The 23050-nt window shown below is 32.3% G+C and overlaps 1 protein-coding gene across 1 annotated transcript in view; it reads left to right on the forward strand.

The window, feature by feature from the left end:
• The window catches only part of LOC130903457 (transcription factor AP-4), a 180174-nt gene extending 158559 nt beyond the window's left edge, over positions 1-21615 (forward strand). Inside the window, exons 3-6 of the mRNA XM_057815561.1 lie at positions 11286-11475; positions 12887-13239; positions 13455-13664; positions 15431-21615. Coding sequence (XP_057671544.1) covers positions 11286-11475; positions 12887-13239; positions 13455-13664; positions 15431-15514 — 837 coding nt within the window. The 3' untranslated portion in view covers positions 15515-21615. The remainder of the gene's footprint in view (positions 1-11285; positions 11476-12886; positions 13240-13454; positions 13665-15430) is intronic.
• Positions 21616-23050: the final 1435 nt, after the last annotated feature.

Below are 23050 nucleotides of genomic sequence, written 5' to 3' on the forward strand. Positions count from 1 at the left end.
TAGATCTGAACTATACGGTGGATAAAGAAGCAATTCGAAATGGAATTCGCTCAATGTAACCATTGTTATCATCGACTGTGAAGCGGTGCATTGTCTTGGTGAAATAGTGGCATATGAGGCCGTTTTTCTTTGATTTTTGAATTCAAACGATCCAACAACTCTATGTAAGATTTGCTATTTATTGTCTCTCCCTTTTGGGGAAAGTTGATGAACAATATTCCACGCGCAACCCAAAATACTGAAGCCATAACCTTCCCAGCTGACTGTAGTTCCTCTGGACGCTTCGGACGTGGTTCACCGGCTGCAGTCCACTCAGATGATAATCGTTTTGGTTCCGGAATGAAGTGATGGATCCATTTTTCATCCATTGTCACGTATCAATCATTTTTGATCGACTGATGTCTTTGCGGCCTCTACTTTCTCACGCAATTTCAATTTACGATTAGATATAACCGGTTTGTGGCCTTTTTTGATGTTTTCTGAAGTAATCACCTCAATCGGACGACCAGAACGTTCATCATCATCGGTGCATGTCGAGCAGAGTCCGGATAACACTATTGAAGCTATTGCAGAGCTTGTACAATATTTTTTTCATTAAGAAGCAACGATAAATTAACACACGAAATTGATTTGAATCCATTGTTTTGAAAATAACAAAAGTGTCTTCACTTAAATGGCTGTCAATTTTTTCTGACAAATCGAAAATTTACACTTAGTCTTTTGAAAGCTGATACTTCATGAAAGTCGTATTGATTTGACAATGGTAGCGTCATCTGTGTGTCAGTCACACGACTTATTGGGTGATGTATTATGTAAGAACCCAACTGGAATTTTCTGAAGTAGAATAATTTCTAGTTTGGATAATTACGCGATAAAAGAGATGGTTTCCAAAAGGCCAGACCAATCAATCACAATTTAATTTTATTTATAAAAATTGCTCGTTATATATCATTTGTTACGATAGAAATAAATCTAGTTTAAAATGAAATTACTACTGTATATAGTTACACAAATCACGGCAACACTTGGCAACTGGGGGAGTGAGGAATGGCATCCATCATTTTATGAATACGAGTACAGTAAATCGCATAAGTAACTAACCGACTTGGTTTTTCCAACGCACAATACTCAATCAGTCCACCATTTGTTTTATTAAATTTTTTTTTGTATTTCTTTTTCTAAGAACATTACGAACTAGCAACTTACTGAATGGAATTGTATAAAATATGTTTTCATATTGACTTTGCTATATTCCATATTTGTAAATAGATCAACAAAAATTACGCGTGAGGTGTTTACTGCACTGCTACTTTCTGTGATTCGCAGATCATAATTATTGAGATGACTGAAATAGACCATCAATGACTCGAAGAGACGGATCAGATTCGAGTGAGCTTAAAGTATCCAGATGGTCGTAGAGTATGGCGTACATCTGGATGAATATTTTCTGATTGTATTATTTGTACAAACTAACCATTTGATGGTAGTTCAAAAATAATGTGGGAGAGCGTATGTTTTGAGGTAAGCACGTAACTGGTTATTCTTCCGCGGTCTAGGAATGCTCAATTCTATATAGAAAACATGTTAATGCCGTTTCGGCTATTCATAGAAGATATATTCGTTTTCATGAACACTAATTTAAGTCCCTGCATTGCAAAGACTGGTATGAATCGAGTGAATGAAGTCAACATGCAGATTTCCTGACTTAAACCCTAAATAGATTAAGTCGACTTCTTGTATCTACTCCAATTAATCTGCAAGCATTACAGTGTTTTGTTCTGTTGGAATGAAAAAGAAACGACCATCTAAAACTTCATATCGAGCTATCCCCGACGAACACAAACGGTTATTAAAGCTACTAGGCGTTATTGAGGTTGATTTTTTTTAAATGGTAACTCTCAATTAACTTAAGAGGTCGAACACTAAGACAGAATTACAAAATCTATAGTAGGATCTTGTGTTGGTAGCAATCCAATCTCAGGTACCACCAATCCCTGGAGAAGTATTAGACGTCCCCTTTCCAGTCTTCGAAAGACGTTCTTCTGAACTACCTTGACATTTTCCTCGTAAATCCCACCTCGTCATTGCAATTCTTCTGCGAACTTGCCAACCACAGGAACTAATACAGTATTAGCTGTACCCACTTGCTTAAGTTAAAGAAAAAAATTATCACAGTATTACGAAAATTTGTTAGTTCCATCGCGTCCCTTTTGCCCCTTTCATTTCAGTCCACATCCTACTATCATCCTGAATCTATAAAAATTCCCGCCCTGCATAGGAAAATGTTTCCCATATCATATCCAAACCTAAAATATTCATCACTCCACATGAATAATGTCCTTATTCCATTTACAAACAATCGAAAAAATATATGTGTGAAAACTACTTTTGTGTTTGCATCCTTGTTAATTTAGTCATTATTCATTCCTTTATTCACTAAGTAATTAATCTAAACTTCAGACCTACCTAAGTTAGTTGACGTCCAATAACAATTTATGTTCTTGCTTCCCCCTTATTGTTCATGTTTATTTTTAGAATGAAGAAAGGAGAAAGTGCCTAGAGATATAGAATATAACAACGGGTTTTTTTTTCGTAGACTGTTTGACTACAACGATTGCGACATTGGCGGATATACTTTGTATTTTCGAGAAGTTATTTCCAGTTTATGTTATGTGTGACCCACATTTTTTGTACATTCGAGATGATTAATGAATTTAAACGGCCTGCAGAAACTCTTACAATTAAAATTGTGTCATTTTTTTCTGACATTAATTAATCTCTAATATTGTCATACATAAATTTACACTAACGAATTTTTATAATGTCCTATTAGGCATTTGAAAATTGTGTAAGAGTGGGACAGGATTTGTACCGAACAAATTTCTCGACGTTGACACATTTCTTAAGATATCTCGGGACAGAAAAAATATATCTACATGGGATTTTCGCTATTTTATGTTAATTTAGTTTACTTTTAAACGACCAATTGAAACTTTTATACTTTTGTTTAAATTTTTGAAGAAAAATCACAGTATCTGAAATATGTTAAACATCGTCCTCTAGCATTCACGTTGCTAATTAAATTTGTTAGAATTTATATACTTTGCATTGCTGGGTGAAAACTCTTTCAAAACAACAAGTTTATAAAAATCGGCTTAGCAGAACCGAACTTATGCGAATTTTTTTAAAACAAAGTTCTCATTCCCCCTACCTCTTATTTAAAGAGATGATTTAATTAAAAATGCGCAAATTTGTTGAGAAATTCGAATATCAAATATAAAGTGCCACTTAATTGGTTAAATTTTCTATTTTCAAATACGTCCTCCGGGCGTAGGGTTGCCAGGTGACCAAACCTAATAGCCGGAGAGACCACCAGTTTGAGTAGACCCCTACATTATTGAGGTTTTTGTCTCATTATTAATACGGTACGACAAAAAAATAATAAGATTTTCTTAACTAAAAAAAAAAATAATCAAAAACTTCTTTTCTTCAAGTTAAACAATAGAACAAAAAAAACTTTTTCACTTTGAGTTACACAATAAAAATAATTATTCATATTTTTGCTTTACCGAAACCTGCGTTAAGAGCTCAGCTCCTTTCAAAATATATTTGTAAATATCCTTACATATCAAATGTTGTAAATTAAATTCTACAACAAAAATTTTGTCATTAATGTCAACATTTAATCTGTTGCGTTCTTTCGTCAATTGCTGACCTATCAAGAAGAAAGATCTTTCAACGTTTTGTCCTGGGATAGCGCTCGGCCAGCCTCGTTTGCGAAATGTAAAAAGCCTGACCAAAGCCAGACACCATTTATTTTGGCCGGACACACAATCAAAAATCTTACTTATGTCTGGCTTTATCCGGACGCCTTGCAACGTTATCTGGGCGGTGGGCCTTAAATTCCCACGTGTTTTTTCATGGCCACGAATGTATTGGTTTTTAGAAGGATAGCTTGCAATTTCAAACAAACTAATAGTCACCCGAGATTAATTTGTAAATAAGATACAAAAATACAAAAAAGTTGACACCCCGGTTTTTGTTGCAACAATTTTTTTAATATAACCAAAAAATCCTTTTCACTTTCTAAATTTGTTGCTGACCAATTTTTTCATATCGTTCGTATTGTAAAAAAACTGTAGAATATCGCGGAGAAAAACAAAAATAAAAAATTTTATTGCATATATAGGGTGGGTATGTACGAAAAAATAGGTGGAGCAGTTTATATTATTCCGCATCTTTTGACATAAGTCAACTTAGTTGTTTCCATTATTTGAAAAAGATTGTTTTTCTCCAACCATCAAAAAATGTTGACATTTTTGTAGTATTTTCAGGTGCAAAACCCATCAATTCCCTTACCGTACAAAAATTTGCTCGTTGCTTAGCACCACTTTTAATCCTAGGACTAAAAGTAATTGAAATTTGAAGAAGAAAACATTGTCTCTTACAAACTTAGTAAAACAAACTAATTGGGCAACTATATTTAGGTATTTATTTGTTATTATAGTGATATTGAATGTACAATTGGAACAATTATTGCCAAAATTCAAAGCACCACTGAAATTATCACTAACAATTTTCGAACAATTCAAAAGATTTTCATTAATGTTAGAACAACTCAAAATATTCTCCGTAACTGTTGATGAAACATTCGAGGAAATATCTGAACAGGTACTTGTACCTTCTTTGTCAGGCTGCAATATTTTTCTGGCAATATTCTCTTTGTTGATACGTGATTCTTCAATATATCCTTCTGCTACCGTACTCGATTTCCAACCTCCTTGTCCTCCAAGACAAGTGAGGTCACCGCCACCATCAATAAGAAGTGTAGCAGATGTCCAGTGTACTCCTTACAATTTTCTAACTACAAAAATTTTGCAATTTCTTGCGGCACGGCACTAATTTTGACCATTCTTTGACACATTAACATACTTCAAAAATAAACGACGTTCCTGTATATTTGATGGCCGTAGTGCAACATATTTTCGAAATAAACGCAAATAATTATCGCCTATAATAGTAAACAAACGAGGTTTCTTATTTTTTGTCTGCAAAATTTTTACGACCAATTTTATGATCAATGTCATCAATTTTCAAATGAACTAGTTCGTCACAACGCATAGCCCCTCCAATTCCTAATACTAGAACAACCTTTATCATCAAAAATAAGGTGTCATATCCAGGAACCGATCCACTTCCTTCTTTGTAAAAACCCATCACTTTGCCTTTTTAACAATGCTCGTAATTTTGAATATTTACTAATATCCACACCATTTTTCATATCCAGTGTGGATCGCAACAATGAGTACTGTGACCAAATAGTGGATGGCTTGGTCTTCGTTAAATTTGAGAAATACACCATAAGAACACTCTCCGCATAGTTTTGCACATTTTTTTCTTTACACCAATCCATGAATCGCTGATATGCAAGTTCATAAACTTGGCGAGATTTGGGTGGCAAAAGATTTAGATATACTGCTTCGGCACTTTCCAATATATCCGCAGGTATATTTTCATCGTGTTCGGAATTCATTTTGAAAGCAGCGTAAAAACTACTACAAAAATTATATGATTATATATTATTGACAATCGATATTTACCAACAATACCAGATTTCCATGACTACCGTCTTGCTATCGCTGTTATAATTAATAGGTGCTCACATTTATTACCAAATTATTAACGATTTTTGAGTAAAACTAATTTTTTTTTAATTTTGACTTGGTTGGAGAAAAAATATTATATATCATACGGACTAAAAGTGCCTATTTTTACTCGCAATTTTGCATTCACTCGGCTGCGCTGAGCTACGCGTCGCAACTGCAAATATTGCTCGTAAAAAAATATGCATTTTTAATCCTTATAATACAATATACTGTTTTCCGCAATATAAAAAAACAATTTGAGAAAAAAACGAGAAAATTTCAAAAATCAAAAAATAATTAATTTCAAATAACTTTTGAATTAACTAAACAGTCTAATAAACTAAAAGTATTTCTCACAGGAATTGCTCAAACTGTGTCCCGTTAACTATCAGAAATACATCCAGATGATCGTAGAATTGATTTACACAATTTTCGATCATTATACGAATCATTACATCCCTAAACCATTCCATTGAATCTTCTAAATTGTTCGGTTGGTTAATGTAGGCCCGACATGTAAATCCACGTCTTCCAATCCTTCATTTAAAATGAATAGATATCCAGAAACCTCCGAACATTAAGATCATAATGTGATGGTGTGCCATCTTGGTGGAACATAATACTGGGATCCAAGTTTTCCCTATTATTTGGATCCAAAAAAGCCGCAATTGGAAAATTTTCCAAATATAGCTTATCTCAGCTCTGGATGATTTCAATCTGGGTATGTTTTGCCTGAATCCAGGGGGAATTTTCCTGAGCCTAGTAGCGACAATTGTGACTATTTACTACATCAAAACTTTATCTCTACTGTACTATTAAAAAAGTTTGGATCAACGTACATGTTCGACGTTTCACGACGGAGGATGAAATAGAACAATTTTTCTAGATAACTGGCTTCAATATATGGTTACAAAACTGCATTGATGTACGTGGGGATTCAGTTAAACATAAATAAAACCATTTTCCTAAACACATTTGTAGTTTTCTTGTTATTTGGAGATATAGCGTCACCCTCGTATTTGCTTGGTAAATTTCTTTCAGTTTTTCTTGGTAACTTGGTAACAACAAAAAATTAAGTCATACATAAATATGCACGTATACCTGTGGTTCCACATTATATATGGTAGTGAATAATAATTTATTGTGAATACTCGTGATAAAAGTGGTTTTCCTCATATCAACTTTTTTAGTTTATAGATTTGAGGTTAATTATTATGTGTATTATCAACTCTTTTTATTATTTTACATTTAATATTGTTTGTATTGAACATTTCTAATAATAATTTTTTATTATACTTATTTTACCGAAATAGTATTTCCCGATACGATTTGAAATAACCGATATTGTGAGCTTAGCGCGATGTTGCCAATTTTTTAACGCATGAATAAAAATTTGATTACCGTTTTATTCGTATTTATTATTTTAAAATGTACAAATTCGACGTCGTTAAATTAAAACGAAAGAATGTTCATCATTATAGTAAACAAATTTATAAATGAAATAATTTATAAGCAAAAAATTTCCAAAGTTTGTTCATTCATTTCACAACAATTTTGTGAAGCTGTTGTGTTACATAAAACGTACGTTATTTTTATCTGGTTCTAATGTAAATGCAACAATTATGTATTTATTGTTATGTGATTCGTCTGCCGATAAAATAATATTTACTTCTAAGAATCGATAAGTTATAAAATATTTGCATTGTAGATAATTTTACGTTATCTGATGAATCCAATATAAATAAAACGTAATAAGATGGAAAGCCAAATATTAAAGTCACTTTATGATATTGTACATATTTAACAGATTAAATCCTAGATTCAATCGTAAATTCATTGTACAATCAACCTAACCCGTTAAGAATTAAATCTGGTGGTTTGAAATTGATCTTACATAACCATATTATTTCACATCTTTAACACCCTGTATGTAATTATAAACGAATGCAGATGCTTTAATTCCAAGTAAAGAAATTTTACGAGTGGAATATGAGTACCGAAGTACGTTGGAACTGGTAGTAGACACTCGCGTGTTTGTGTTAGTTCCGAATTCCAACGGTCAACGGGGGGCAGCACTTTACAGCGTTCGTAACCAACTAGACATCTATTTTTAGACACAGATTAAACATTTACCGGTTCTTTCTCGGAGAACCGCAACAAACAAGACGTAGATATTGCAACGCGATGCAAAAGGACAAATATCGCATGGAATATTTCTCCTTTATTGGTTTTTATATATATTTTCATTCGTACGTGATATTTTTAACAATTTCTACTTGAATATTTAAAATCATTTGTTACTAAAAGGAAATTGTAACAAGGAGTTCATGATTTTATTCAAATTGGCGTTTTTGGGCAATGGAAAATTGATGACTTCGGATATCGACATCTCATTCTTCAAATATACAAAAGGGCAACAATGAGTGTGCAGAATACAAAACGGGTCCTTATGATAAGAGAAGCTGCGCGAGGGGACGCGATCTCTTGAATAACTCTTCATTGTCGCATTAGAGGTTAAGTTGATATTCATTCAAACTACTGTTTCATGAATCGCTCGGAAAAAAACAAGCATGTGCTGATGAATATTTTTCAAATTGCTCCGCTTTGGAAATTTAAAACAATAAAATGCAATTGAAAGAAAATTTATCATAAAAAGAAAACTTTTTATGATTTAAGTTTAAAAATTTTTTGTTACTCGTGGTAATGGCCACAGTTTAGTTGTTAAAAATTGAACAAGAAGAAACTATAATATAAAGAAAATTTTATTTTCTAGAAGTTTATAGGACTAGGTAAAATAGATCTTCATATATAAACAAAATATTTAAAAAAGTAAACAACATAACAGAAATTCAAACAATAAATTAGTACTAACTCAATCAAACATTGCTCAGAAACGGCGTTGCTGCTCATGCGCACTACTAAAATATTGGTACAACTGAAAATTGACAGTTTTCAAACTGACTTTATATTCGCGTTTAAACGATTTTTAAAAGATTCATGGTTTTAAGCTGAAACTAATTAATAGTTGAAATTGTTGCTGAGAAATCTTTGTCTTTTAATTATGGATAAAGGAGCAGATAACGAGTTAATATGATATTTTGAATGAAGATAATTGAGAGTTAGAAGTAAGAAATTTCAGTATAAAAAATCGCCAGGTGCACTTCCGTTCAAGTTACCTCCGCTTAACAAATCCCAAGGTTTGAAGTCAGGTGATCGAACTGGCTATTCCATTGAACCTAGTCGTACAATTCAGGGAGGCTGTTCAATAGCACTGTACAATATGAAGCATTGTCCAAAATATTAATATCATTATTGAAGATCCATGGATCCATGATAATCGTTTGATTCATTCTTTTATTTCGAGATGTGATGTTTAAGGGATAGTTAGTTGCTGTACTTTCATTGTAGAGTCATTTTCCTTTTTGTGAATGAAGGGAGAAGTAGTGAACAAAAACATTTGCAGATATTGCAAACACTAGTTTGTGGCAGTTATATAACTATTAGGATTATCCGTCAGTCATTAAAAAATCCACATGTTCAATACCAGTCTTCTAGATACTGGTTTCGTTAAAACTTTGCTCCTTACGAGTTTTTTTCAAAAATTCAAATGAAGAAATTGGTTATTCCACTACACTCCTAATGCAAAGTAAACAATAATTTAATTAGGCTTTCGCTAATCCTGAAAAGAGATGTTCGATGTTTTCTGAACGGCATAGAGATCTTGTGCATGTGGGGTGAGGGATATTCTAGGTTTGGCACTGATATAGGAAAATTGTTTTCTGTAGGGTTCGGATGGTGGTAATTTTGGGGTTTGTTAGTTTCGTTAACTGCTTGTGGATCCGACCACTGCCGCCAGAGATGTATAAAAGGAAAATTATGGGAGCAAAAGCATTGTCTCGAAATTCCAACCAACTTTTGGGGTTCTAATAGACTTTCATTTTAAGGAAGGGTACAGCTGCGGCTGAATTATTCCCCATCGACGGTTATTTGGCTGTTGAACAAATTCACCACCAGGTTACAGGAAACCTGAAACACTGTCGATGGATCTTGACGTTATCTTAGCTCGTATTTATTGATGACTCATAGCCAACTGTTATATCGTGACGATCATGGTCGAGTGTTGGAATCCATGTTTGATGTACCTTCAGTGCTTCCTCTGTTCTGTTGAATTTTATGAATTCTTTGTAGAGTCTTGCTTGATACTACTGAGTTAATTATTATTTTATACAAATGTGGCGTTTTCTAGGCCCATACTAGGCACATCAAGTAGGAAAATCATCTAAAACCGTTGCGTCACTCCAATACATTAGTGTTACGGAAGGGAAATATAATTTTTGTTTTACCGATATAAAACCGCAAGTCAGCGTACATAATTTGTATTCTATGTATGACATTAGACTACAACTAATTTGTCACTATATTGTATTGGGAGACCGACGATGAATATCTAGACTAGATTTTTCGAATTAACGAACATTGTTAAAATCTGAAGTACAATGACTTGAATTTTTTACCGTTGTATGAGAAAGTGGTTATAACCGTATTCGACCCCTACACACTACGATATTACCAGAATGATTAATAACAATGATGATGTTATTATTACGGTATATAGGGAACTAGATGGGGATGTTTCATCCTCATTTTCGATTACGTCATATTAATTATAATGAAACGAAAATTAGAATATCAATCATAAATAGGGTTCACATAAAATCGATTCATTTCGATTTGTTTGATACGGATTCGATTTATATACATAGATTCGATTCTTAGACATTGCATTCATCCATACTGATTCATCCCATTAGGTTCCATTTATACATGTTCGATTCGTATAGAATCGATTTATTTGATTCGATTCATATAAAACTGATTTATGTTTTAGCAATCAGAATACATCTTTTTCTATACGCTAATATATTAGCGTCAGCTTTTAGTGACGTGATGAGGTCTTCTCCAGTGAAAGGTCCTCTTCAAACTTCCATCACTCTATTTGTTTCCGTTTCTTAACAATATACTCTTTCTGTCTTCTTTTACTTGGGCCGGATCAATCTTGAATTTCCTTTTGTAAACGCTTAATAATTGATCTAGATGGCTCTGTGGTGTGTTAGATGCCTCCACTGGATCTTTATGGTTTGCTAGGATGGCTGCATCATCTGCTAGTCATCTGCGAATATACCCTTAGTGCTGTTTCTGAATATCTGCCGTGTAGAGTACGTGCGTTAGATATCCCAGCACACTTCTCAGTGGGAATACTGTTGTTATAGGAGGAGTGCTAGACACTGTTTGGTTTACACGAACTCTCAATTTCCTATCACTAGTAGGATCTCAGCAACATGAAATAAGATCTAGGGAGATATTGTTTAGTTTTGTATAATAGGCATGGATGCGAGACCTTGACAAATACCTGGCTCACCTTTAAAAAAACATTTCTAAGGCTCGATGTATTTCAAGGCTTTATCTATGGATTTTCTGCTCAGTGTATTGATATGCTTGGAATCTTTGAGTTCTAACTACGCCTGTTAAACTTCCGATGGAACATTTGAGTTATAACTTATTTGCATCACTTTATATATATGACATTAACATTATTCTACATACTATTTTCCAGTTGTATAATGTAATATTTTGTTTCAGGCTGCGATTCTTCAACAAACCGCTGAATATATCTACTCATTAGAACAAGAGAAGACAAGCCTATTGTCACAAAATTGTCAGCTTAAACGGCTAGTAAACCAACACGAAGGAGGCGAACTGCCACCCAAGAAGAGAAAGACTGAATTGATTGTTCCCACGTTAACGGCAGAATCATCAGATGAAGGCATTGGTAAGGACAAAAATGTACTAAATGTTCACTCTAGACTTTCGCGATGCGACTCCTAGAGGTTCTCGACACGATTCTTGGCGAGTGGAGGCGGCAGGAGTGCTAGGCATCCACACTCTCGATTTATTCAGTTGCTAGGTACATCTACTACAAAATGGACATGATTCAAGTTTCTATTCCTCAGATGCCCTTTAAAAGTCGCAATTTATTAAATTTTTTAAAACTTTTTTAATCCTGTATATCACAAGAAGTAAAAAATTAGTACCTTCATTTGTAGTTATACCCACTTTCATTCTCTTTATGTCCTTTGGATCACGCACGAAGCGGAACGACAAGGATGCGAGGCGAGGGAAGGCAAGAGAGTCACGAGCGTATCGTTCTTTTTTATTTAAAAAATAGGCACAAGAGGGTGAACCCAATTACAGTCTAGTAGTTCGATTGATCTTGAACTTCTTGTAATGTAGGTTAGTGCCTTAGTAGCTAATTCCACAGATTTGCACTTCTCCAAAGAAATGGCTTACTTTGTATAACTTTTCCTTCGCATATTTTTCTTTTTATTGATGGATAAATTATGTAATTAAGATGGTGCTGATTTAAGTTTGAGTCACGTAATGTAAGTATCTATTCTATCAAGAAAACTAGAAGAAACAAAATAGTCCACGCATAGTCTTGTTGATTTTGTGGGGCAACGTATTGACGTCTTACAGCTGCAAGCCAGGCTTTTAAAGCCCAAACCGCTCTACAAGGCTACATCAGTGTCCTCTCATCCTCCCACGATCTGCACCGTGTTGGTTTCTCGGGTGCAAAACGATCGAATAGAGAATTCAATATATAATGCCGCCTCCGCTTACCACGACTTGTGTCGACAAATTCTAATAGGCGCTTCACGAATACGGTTCGGACATAAAAGCTTTGCGATTTTTTATGATATAACTGAAAATCAAACCAATTTTTGTTTCGTTTAATTATCTAATGAATACTCATGTTAAAAATATAAATATATCTATTTGCTAGGGAAATATAACATTTCGATTATTTTTTCACATCATAACGGAAACTGCAGACGTCGAACAGTTGCCTCAATATCGTTAACAGGTTCACCATTTTCATATATGTATGGATCTAACACCGTCAGCTGGTAAATGACATATTCATAAGTTAGAAATCGAGGTTGTTTATAATCTCTAAATTTTATCTCTATATTATTCACAAAAAATCTGCAAATGTTTGCTGCAAATACGCCAAAACAAATCAACCTTTGGTTCAGGTAGATTTCTCGAACTTATTACAAATCATTAATTTAATAGTTATTTTATTTTTTATGCTTACTGTCTTAAATTGTTTTAAAATATCTCTTTTGGTATATTCGGCTTTACATTTGTAATAAATATATTTAAAATTTGTTTTGATTCAGGTTCGATGTCTCCGGAACTAATTGTAGTAAATCAAGCCGACACTTTGGCGGAATTGAAACAACAATTGGAAAACGAACGCAACTTGAGGTTGATACTGGAAGACCAGGTGAGGCAACTCGAAGCGCAGCTGTTTCAACAAACGCAGCAACAATCTGCGCAGATATTCGAATTGGAAGACAGCGATACTGTCGGCATGCAATTAATTGCTGCGGATAGTTTACCGATTGGTCACACGCAGACGGTGGTATGCAGTTCATCACCTGCTAACTCCAGGAGCTCGAGTCCGGTCACCGTGATTCCCGAACAAAGGTTACCATCGGTACTGGAAGCTGCAATTAAGGCTGAACCCAAGGTATGATCTAATATATACTCATTCTAATAAATGTGCTATAAGTAAATAAATATATTTATAAATATCCGCACCTGCGTACAGGAAATAAATTTCTTTTGGAGGATTAGGGGGGTGAATTGGCTATTTTAAACGATATTTGTTCTTTAATTTTATTAACTTTGGTAATAAATAAAAAATTGAAAACAATTAATAATTAATTTATTATATTGTTTTAGGTGGAAGTTGAGAGACTACCGTCACCGAATACCTCCTCGCACGAAGAGAATGGTAGAGTTTACAATATCTCGAATACTTCCAGGCAGAACCTTGAAACTATAGTTGAAGCTATTAGACATCTCGAAGGTAGTCATATGTTCGATGATGAACAAGATGTACCTCTCGCACTTACCACAAGGTCGATGGAAAACAAGCCTGATATGCACACGGTAAGTTATAAATTACCTGGTATAGCTTTGAAATAAATCAATAGTCATGTTTATAATAAGGTAATATAACTTCACCACAGTGATAAGTGAAAAAATCACCACCTAAGCTCTCCAAACAAATACTATTAAATGAAACATGGTTCAAAAACCTTCACAGCAGCTGGAATGGAAATATTTGAAACTGGTACCAAATACTCGTCAATGATAGGTTCTTGTTCAAGCATCAATCAAATGAAAATATATGCAATTGAAAGATGCATTTAAATGAACCTGAAAAGAATCTACTAGAAATGTTCATATTGATTAATTTTGATAGTCAAGCTGCCATTGAAGCACTAAGCTCCCATGTCATCAAGCTCGCATGAAAATGACGAAGCTATATTGAAGAAAGAGGCAAAGATAACAGTTTTTTTTAATTTGGTTTCCTAGTTATATAGGGAAATGAAGAGACTAATAAATTTACCAAAAAAGAAGCACAAATGCCTTTTATTGCCCTGAATCTTTATGTGGTATAAGTAAATTCTCTTATAAAGATGGGTTTCTGAACAAGTAGAAACCAAAAGAAAACCAGTATTTTTACCCTACTAGATCAGATCTTCGGAACTTAGATACCACTAGGTCTATATAGTATTTAGATCTCAACAAAAAAGCTACTCATACTCACTAATCTTCTTACAAGACACTACCACTTGGTTAGATTAGGTTGAGCAGAAACTAAAAGTGTTGTATCTGAAGATGAAATTCCACTTTATCCACTCCTACAATGCACTATATGTAAAAATCCTTTGGAAACAAACCTATAGAAGTCACTTTAACCTCCTCAAAGCCAGTATTGTATATTGTAGTTCACTGAAACTCTGTGACCAAGAGGTTAGCTGTAGATATGAAAAACAGCCCTAATACTGCGCACAATAAACCTTAAGGTTGCAGTGATTAAATTTATGTGAGGTATTTATATTTACTTGGAATACTGGAGCAATACCGAACACATTGCTTAGTGGTACCATCTTCTGTTTCTGAAGACTTGGTAATCAAAACGTATATCAGACAGTATGGTTGTTAGTGTTGGTATAGTTGTAGTGTAAACAGTGTGTTCCATATAAATATCATCAACGGTTCCAGAAATTCCACCTCATTTAACAATAACGGAAATGAAGTATGGAAATAAATTCCAAAGACAATCACTTTATGAGAAAGCATAACAAAAACCGTTAGGTAGTTATCAAAAACTCTTGTAGAGGAAACATATATTAGAAATGAAAAAGAGGAGAGGTTAATATGATGGATTTGATAAATTAAATAGCTAATACAAACAATACAGTGATGTAGTTAATGCAGAAATAAATTATTATTGCAACCCAACAAAAATCATTAAACCTGTAGTAAATACCCCTTATTAAGTGTTCAAGTTCAAGTTCAAGAAATTATGGGAATATCGAGTCACAAAAATTCTTCACATTAGAGAGCTTCAACCCAATTCTCAATTGGGGGTATATATCTCCGTTCAACCAGGGATTATTGTGATATTACTTCTGCTTGGTGGGTCTCACTTTGCATAATGTCATCCAGGCAACCGTCTACATTTTTTTGCCTAAGAATTCTCTCTGTATAGGTAGCCACTAGTTGCTAACCTTCTACTTCCTCTTTGATATCTTTGGGTGGTATTAATTACAACATATCTTATGTTTATTGATTACTTCATATTTAGTGATTTTGTTTGAATCATGAATACGGTTTTAGCAAATTAATGTGTAGTTTTGTTTTAGGCCTACCTTGAGTTCAATGCTACGACTGTCCAGCAATACCAACAGTCCCGACCGGGAGTAATTGTTGTTAAACAGGCATCGTGATCGAAGATAATTCACTTTGCCAGTTTGTCAACTAACGGACAGGCAGGGAGACAGTACTAAAAGTGACGGCTTCGGGTTCTGAAAACAGAGCCCCCTTTCTTGAATAAATTATCCAAATATAGCAAAAATGTTATGACGCTGTTAAGTTCCATTTTATTCATCGATAAATGGGCTGGCCTTTCATGTGAATGTTTTTTTTTCTTCTCTCTAATTTATTATTATTATTTTTTGTTCGTCCTAATAATATTAAGAGCTGTAGAACGTTTTGTAAATCAGTCAAATGAAGTGCAACGGAAATTTTGACACGTTTTCTTGTCGTTTTGAAATATGTTGGTACCAAATCGCCAAAAATTCTATTCAATAAATATAAAAGGTAATTAAATTAAATTTAACGAAACGTTCACCAGCTCAAATGTGTTTTTTCGTTTACCCCCATCTAAATAAAAATTCGTACATTTTTCTACTTGAATTATAGCGAAATTTTAGGTCGAATAATCGGGTGGGGAAGAATCACATAATGGAAAAAATACATTTTTTGGCAATTAGTTTCAAATAGGAAAATAAAACGATTATGCCATCGAATAAATTATATAATTATGGGAGGGTGCGTTTAAAAGGCTAAATGTCGTTTTATTTTTTTTTCTCCAAAAAGTGTAACATTTTGTGTCATCCATTATCTAAGAATTAATTCCCACCTTGAATTTATTTGCTACAAAGTCGGTATATATAGCAAAAAATAATGATTATATGTTTGAAATTAGAACAATTTCTTGTTTGTTAACTCGAAATTCAAATACTTTCCATCACAATATGTATTTTCTTAATCACTCACTTTCTTGTAAGTTTTCAATCTGTTTGTACAAATTTGTGTGACTTATTTATAGATTTCTCAATTTGCTTTGTTATCCATCAATAGTTTTCATCCCCAACATTCTTTTGTATCGCTCCAATTTGAACAATTTTATCTTTTCTTGATATTTCAATGTCTAATTTTTGATTCTGGGTTCGATTCGTGTTATGACTGTATCAGTGGATGTTGATGCTGAAAATGGTTCTTTCTTTAAAATTATTTAAAAATATAACTATTTTCAATGAAGATGAGTAATACTCGCCACTTCTTTAAAGAGTTAAATAATCAATAGTTGAATTGTTCAGTTCCTCGAAAGGGTTCAACAAATCTACATAATTTTGCATTATTTTCCAACTCCTCGGGTAAAAAAGATAGATGTTCTTGCTGTTGATACATTAACTTAATGAAGAGATTTAGTTTGATTGAGGTATTCTTGTATTGTATTCAATTATTTTTGGGCTATTGTTGAATGAGTTGCTTTTTTTAAAAAGTTTATTTGAATCTCCAAATTGTTAAATTTCCATTACTTCATTTTTACATGATCTTTCACCTCTAGTGTACCTACTTGATTTCTTATTGTACCCTATTCCTCTAGTATACATTCATATATTTCTCTAAAAATACCTCCTGGGTAGCGATTTTTGGAAGTATTGCACAATAAATCTTCAAAATTCAATCAATCTATATTAATAAAACAGTTAAATAAAGGAACTGTCACTATTAATGTTGATTATTGCAGATGTTGTTCACAACAACCCTAATTAGTCCAGAATACCAAGGTTTCCACCTCCTATTTCCTTAAACCTGCATTGATTTAAATAAAATTTTGACAGTATGTAGGGAATTTTTCAAAAAACAAAATCTACCCTACGCCGATGCGTGCTTTTGCCCTAGAAGTGAGTTCCAACCCAATTAGGAGGTCAAAATTTGTTGAAAACAATCGCGGAAATTGATAGATGATCAAATTTCAAGCAAAAAATGTTCTTAGAATATTTTTTTAGAAAAAAACCACGTTTTTAATCGATTTTCCATAAATAACTAAATACTTTTGATTTTATAGGAAAAAGTGTTACAAATAAAAATGGAGCTTATAAAAAAGCAAAGAGATTAGTTTTATTTTTAAATTTGCTTTATGCATAATACAAACCGAGCATATAATCATTTTCAAATTACTTTTAAAAAGCTTTAAAATGAGAGTTAGTAGAACTCTCTAGCATAAAAACTAAGAAAGTTATGACCGAAATAAAATCGATTCATATTTAAAAATTAAACCTCAATTTCACTATTAGCAAAAGTATCCAAATTGCTATAAAAATATAATCTAGTGATTTTTCACTTTACTTACGTACTAATATTGATTTTTGGAAGTTTAAACGATTTAGAATGCATAATTTCGAAAAAAATTATGTTTAAATTCGAAATTTTAACAAATTTCTCCTTTTTTCAAAATTTCTGAAAAACTATTGGATATACATAAAAGTTGATACAGAACAAAAAGTTAGTATTTATTTTTTCTAACAAATATTCTGCTTTTTTAAAATTTTTTGTAACTTCTAAATTTACTTAGATATGACATCACAAATCGTACCCTAACGTATCACCGATACCATTTTCGAACCCTTTAAACGTTGCCCTTAAAAAAATAGAGGCTTAGAGAAATTTAAAACGTTAATAAAACTATAGGTTATAAGATTCTCTATAAATTTACGTTTAGAGCGACTAATTTGCTTGAAAATCAACCGAGATACGGCCAAAAAACTAAATAACTTTTTTTTTAAATTTTGGAGCAGGTAGATTTTAGAGTACAAGTGAAAGTAAGTAAATATTGTGAATAATTTTTTCATTTTTTTCGAAATAGGGGATGATTTATAGGGGTTGAAAATTATAAATACAAAATATTAAAGTCAAAATAGATAAAAAGTTGTCCATTTAAAATAAATCATCAAAAAGAATAAATATTTTTTTATCAATTTTTTCGAAATAAGGGATGAATTTCTCATTTTCAACTTGGTAGCCTGGGCTAAATATGAATATCAAAAAAAAAAGACTTGAATAGTTAAATTTTCAAAAATCTCCATTGAAATATTACAAGTTACACATTGATTTAGAATTTCAGAATGTTAACTATACAATGTATAAAATAGTATGGCTATTGAACACATTTTATGAACTAATTTATCGTTTTCTTTCTTTTGTTGTACTTTTCATCATTTAATCAATCGATTAATCATTATTTTTTACTATTGGATACCTTACTGTATTTTTTGAGGTAATTGTAAATTTTCGATGATATATTTGTAATTCATTAATTGATCTTTTGTATTTTTCTAACCCATTATAAAATTGTGCGGATGGGGTTTGAACAATTCAATGTTATGCTCGGTCTTCACTAAATTTGGTTTGTTCTGTCTATATGAATCGAGCCAATCTGTTAATTGGAAGCAAAAAATTGTTATCCAATGAAGTATTTTATTTTTAACCCAGTAAATTTATGCAGTTTTATGTATAATAAAAGATAACAAAAATGTTGGAATGTGGATAAATAGTTCTTCAGATTTTTATAATTTTTTTTCTAAATAATCAAGAACAATTTTCTTACTGCAATATTTGCTTCCAAATTGTGTAAAAAAATCTCGATTAGATAAATCAGAACGTAACACAATATTATGTAAACATGACGATTTTTTTAAAATTTTTTGTTACTTAAAAAAGTAAAGTTTCCTTTTATTTGAAACGCCAAAAATATATATTTATCATTATATTAGAAAATATAGTGAAACGTTTTGTTCCTTTTTTTGTACATATTTATAATTTTAGATTTGGTCTCGTAGTTGCGACCGCTTAGAATTAGTTGTGTTCAGTGCACGATCTGGATGCATGGGAAAAGTTTTTTTTTAGTTTTCGTTCTGCATTAGTTTCTTAGATGGATTTTTACTCATTGAAGGTTGTTTAACTAGAAAAATTTGTAGAGGACATAATTTTATATAAATTCAATTACGGAATATGCCTAAACGAAATTTTTTTGAATTCAATTAACCCGGCATAGGTATGGCGACATTTTTTTACTATATGGGTACGGTGGAGTATGCGATTATTTTTGTTTTGAAAGTAGTGTTTGATAAGACAAGAAGCAAAAATCATAGCTTTAGGATGTAGAAAGTGGAAATAAATGTATAAATATGCTGAGCATATATTTAAAAATTTGTTACATTACATGAGAAACATATATCACAAGTAATAATTGAATGCTTTAAGCCAACAAATATTTTACATTCTGTCTTCAGAGTTTTCGTGCCCATTGTTGGGTATTCCAGTTAATTGTAATATATTCGCTTGAAATTTAGACCTCTAAGAAATTTTCTACAAACATCTCAAATATTGCTCTTATCTGGGCAACTTATCCAAACGTTTCCTTTCCTCTCCACTTTTGTTGTTATCAAATCGTGAACATTGCAGTAATATGCTGAACCTCTTATGGCTTTGAACATATATCAACTCCCAAGCAATCAGTGGACCATAAATTGTCTAAATTTTGCCTCTCTGATTTTTTTGTTTTTGTATTTTTTAACCCACTATGTAGAGCCAATAAAATCATTATCGTGTTCCTCAGATTCAATTATATCTTCAATTATTTCTTGTTCGGTGTCCGAGTCTGCAGATCTCTCAGTTACACGGTCTTCTTCTGCTTCTGAGCCCGAAAAACTTGCTTTTCCGAAAAGTATATAGCATATGAGAAATAATGGCCTAATAGATAAAAAAAAGAAGGTAGGGTGAGGTATGTCGCCAAAATCTTTATAAACACTAAACCTACAGTGGGGTATGAGGAGGACGCGGTAATAAACATGCATATATCTCTAGTCCATTGTCTACTGAAATAAGCACGTTGCTGCACGTTAACAAGTATAAAACGAACTGTTAGTATATATTAGCATTTTAAAGTTAGCCTTACCGATACCTGGTTAATGATGTTGAAAACTGGGGGTTCAATGAATATTTTTTCTAAATGTTTAATCTACAGTTATTCTTGTTGAGCAGACCAATATAGCAAACCTAACATTTGTAAGTTATTTTAATTCAATAAACATGTACAATATGTATTAAATTATTTTGTTAAACAAATCCATCTAGGAATACATAAACAATATTTATCTACATCTTGTACATAACTTTAAAAATTTGGTATACGTACGATGAAGTTTGAAAATAATTATAATATTGTTTTTCGTTATGCCATAGATATATGTAGTTTAAACAACGTGAATCAAATGTATCACTCTTAACAACTGACTACTCATAATTTGCTGCATTTCAGTTTTGTGAATTTTTTTAACTAATCAAAAATGAAAATGAAATGATAGTTCGTTCTTTATAGCTAAGTTCAAAAGTTTCTTATTCCTTCATCTTGTTTCTATCAACTTACATCGAAATTATTAATTTTAGGCATTTTTGTATATTTTTCTTGAAATTTATAGCAAGTTTGACTCCGATGCTTAGAATTATGCCCTTTCAAAATAGTAAACCAAAAATACAGACGATCTACTCACTCATTATTTCGCTTTTTCAAATTTTTAGTCATTACCAAATATTTATTCAATGAATTAATTGGAATGTGGAATTAGAACTACTTCTGGAATCATGTGGTTGTCACGTGACAAGCAGTTGCGCAAACTGAACGAATTTTCGTAAAGTTAGTTACATTTATTACATTCCCCATTACGAGTTGGGGAGTTTATAAACTAACCGGTAAAATTGAAATAATTTATCGTATTTACCAAATTCAGTGGTGGTTATGTGTAATTACCGGAAATTTTATAAAAGCACCGAATTTATTAGATTTGCCGTAACATATACATTTTAAAAAAATGGAAATGAAATCCGGTTTTTCGACGTCTGAGTTTTTGGAGTTGGAATTTTTGGAAATAAAAAGAAGATTTAAGCATTTAGAATTTTAATAAATGACAAACAACTTAATGATTGGAATAATTAATGTAATGAAATAGTAAAAAAATTATAACAAAATAGATTAAATATTTTAATCATATAAAGAAATAGTATTGTAGTTGTATAACTTATTTTTGTTTGTCACGGGAGTTTGATACGTTTGGTTCATTAGGTACATTTTTTTAATGACCAGAACACATTTCAAAATTTGCTGCATGAAAAAGTTATTGTTTTGTTTTTAAGGCTGTCAGTAAGTTTCTACAATTTTTATTTGTATTTTTTCTCAATAAAATCATTCTTATAATCATACCTGACAGGTTTTGTTTATTTTTTTTGCGTTTTTTCAGCTTGTGTGCTTCTGTGATTGTGTCTGTGGATTTTCAAAACTTACTTAATTATAAAATGAAATAAGAAAAATTTTTAATTTATTTTCAAAAAACAAAGATGCACAATCTTCACTTTATAAATGAAGGTAGTTTCCCCAAACCATAATGGATTTTCCATAAAATAATGTGAAGCTGCTTTAGGCATATGGTTCGTTGGACGTTGAAGTACACAAACATGCCTTATAACCAGTGTATTGAAAACATCTGGACTCATTTATAGAGAATGTACATTCCCTGTCAGCTGAATATATAGGATATTCGATATGATTCCCCGTCACTGTAAGTCGTTTTCTTACCTGTTAAAGGCCGAAACCCGCTAGCAATACGCCACGCCACGCTTCGAATATGTGTGCATATGTTTCCATTTACATCAGAGAATTTTGAGTCGTCTCACGTGGAATCTCGTGGCGTGGCGTGGCCTGTGATGGGCTGAGTGTGTATGCAGACAATTGAAAAAACATATGCACACATATTCGACACGTGGGGTGGCGTAGCGTGTTGCTAGTGGGTTTTGGGTGCAAAACTTATAAGGACAACTAAATCTGTGGTGGTTTCAACCACCTTTTCGCAATACTTCAGTTTAGGCTAAAAAAATCATATATTTATTCCCTGCAAAAACAATTAAGTGGATTAAAAACAAGAGTGGATTAAAAAATTAGGAATTCTTAAAAAGAACATTAAAATATTTTATAATTTCAAGGTGGTTTACGTTACCAACTGTAGCTCTTTAATACATCTTTTCCACATTTTCAATATTTACATTGGTATGGAAAAAATATAACATCACAGTCAACAAATGGAACATGTTTTCAAGGTGATGATATATACAATGTAACCCAAAAGATCTATCATGTTCTTTGGTAATATAGAAACTGTTCTTCATGCTACTTTATTTTTTGAATTTTTGCTGCTCTCTCGTTTGTTTCTGTGATCTATATATAATTATTCTATTTGATTGTCATTTTCCCATGTTTTCAATTCAGATCTTTCTGTTATTGTATAAGTTTTTAAGTAAATATTATCTGTTATAAGCATTTCATTATATGCTATCAATTTTTTCTGTTAATTGCAATGTGAATATGATTAACAGTCTCCTTTTATATTTGGAACATTCTTTTGTATTGTTCTATTTTGGAATTTTTACAAAAGTTGACAAAAGCCATCCTATTAAGATGACACTTGTTTCTGTTACTTCACTGCTTATAACATTAAACTAATCTACTGGAATTTTGTTTGCTTCTTCAATTGCTTTGAACGATTCTTCAATCGATCCTTTATGTCTCAAATTATTTTGCATTCCAACACATACTCTGCATTGGCTTCCTTAAAATCCGTTCTTTAATCTTTTACATTCTTCTA

The sequence above is a fragment of the Diorhabda carinulata genome, chromosome 2 (assembly GCF_026250575.1).
Source record: "Diorhabda carinulata isolate Delta chromosome 2, icDioCari1.1, whole genome shotgun sequence".
In the NCBI taxonomy this organism is placed as follows: Eukaryota; Metazoa; Arthropoda; class Insecta; order Coleoptera; family Chrysomelidae; genus Diorhabda; species Diorhabda carinulata.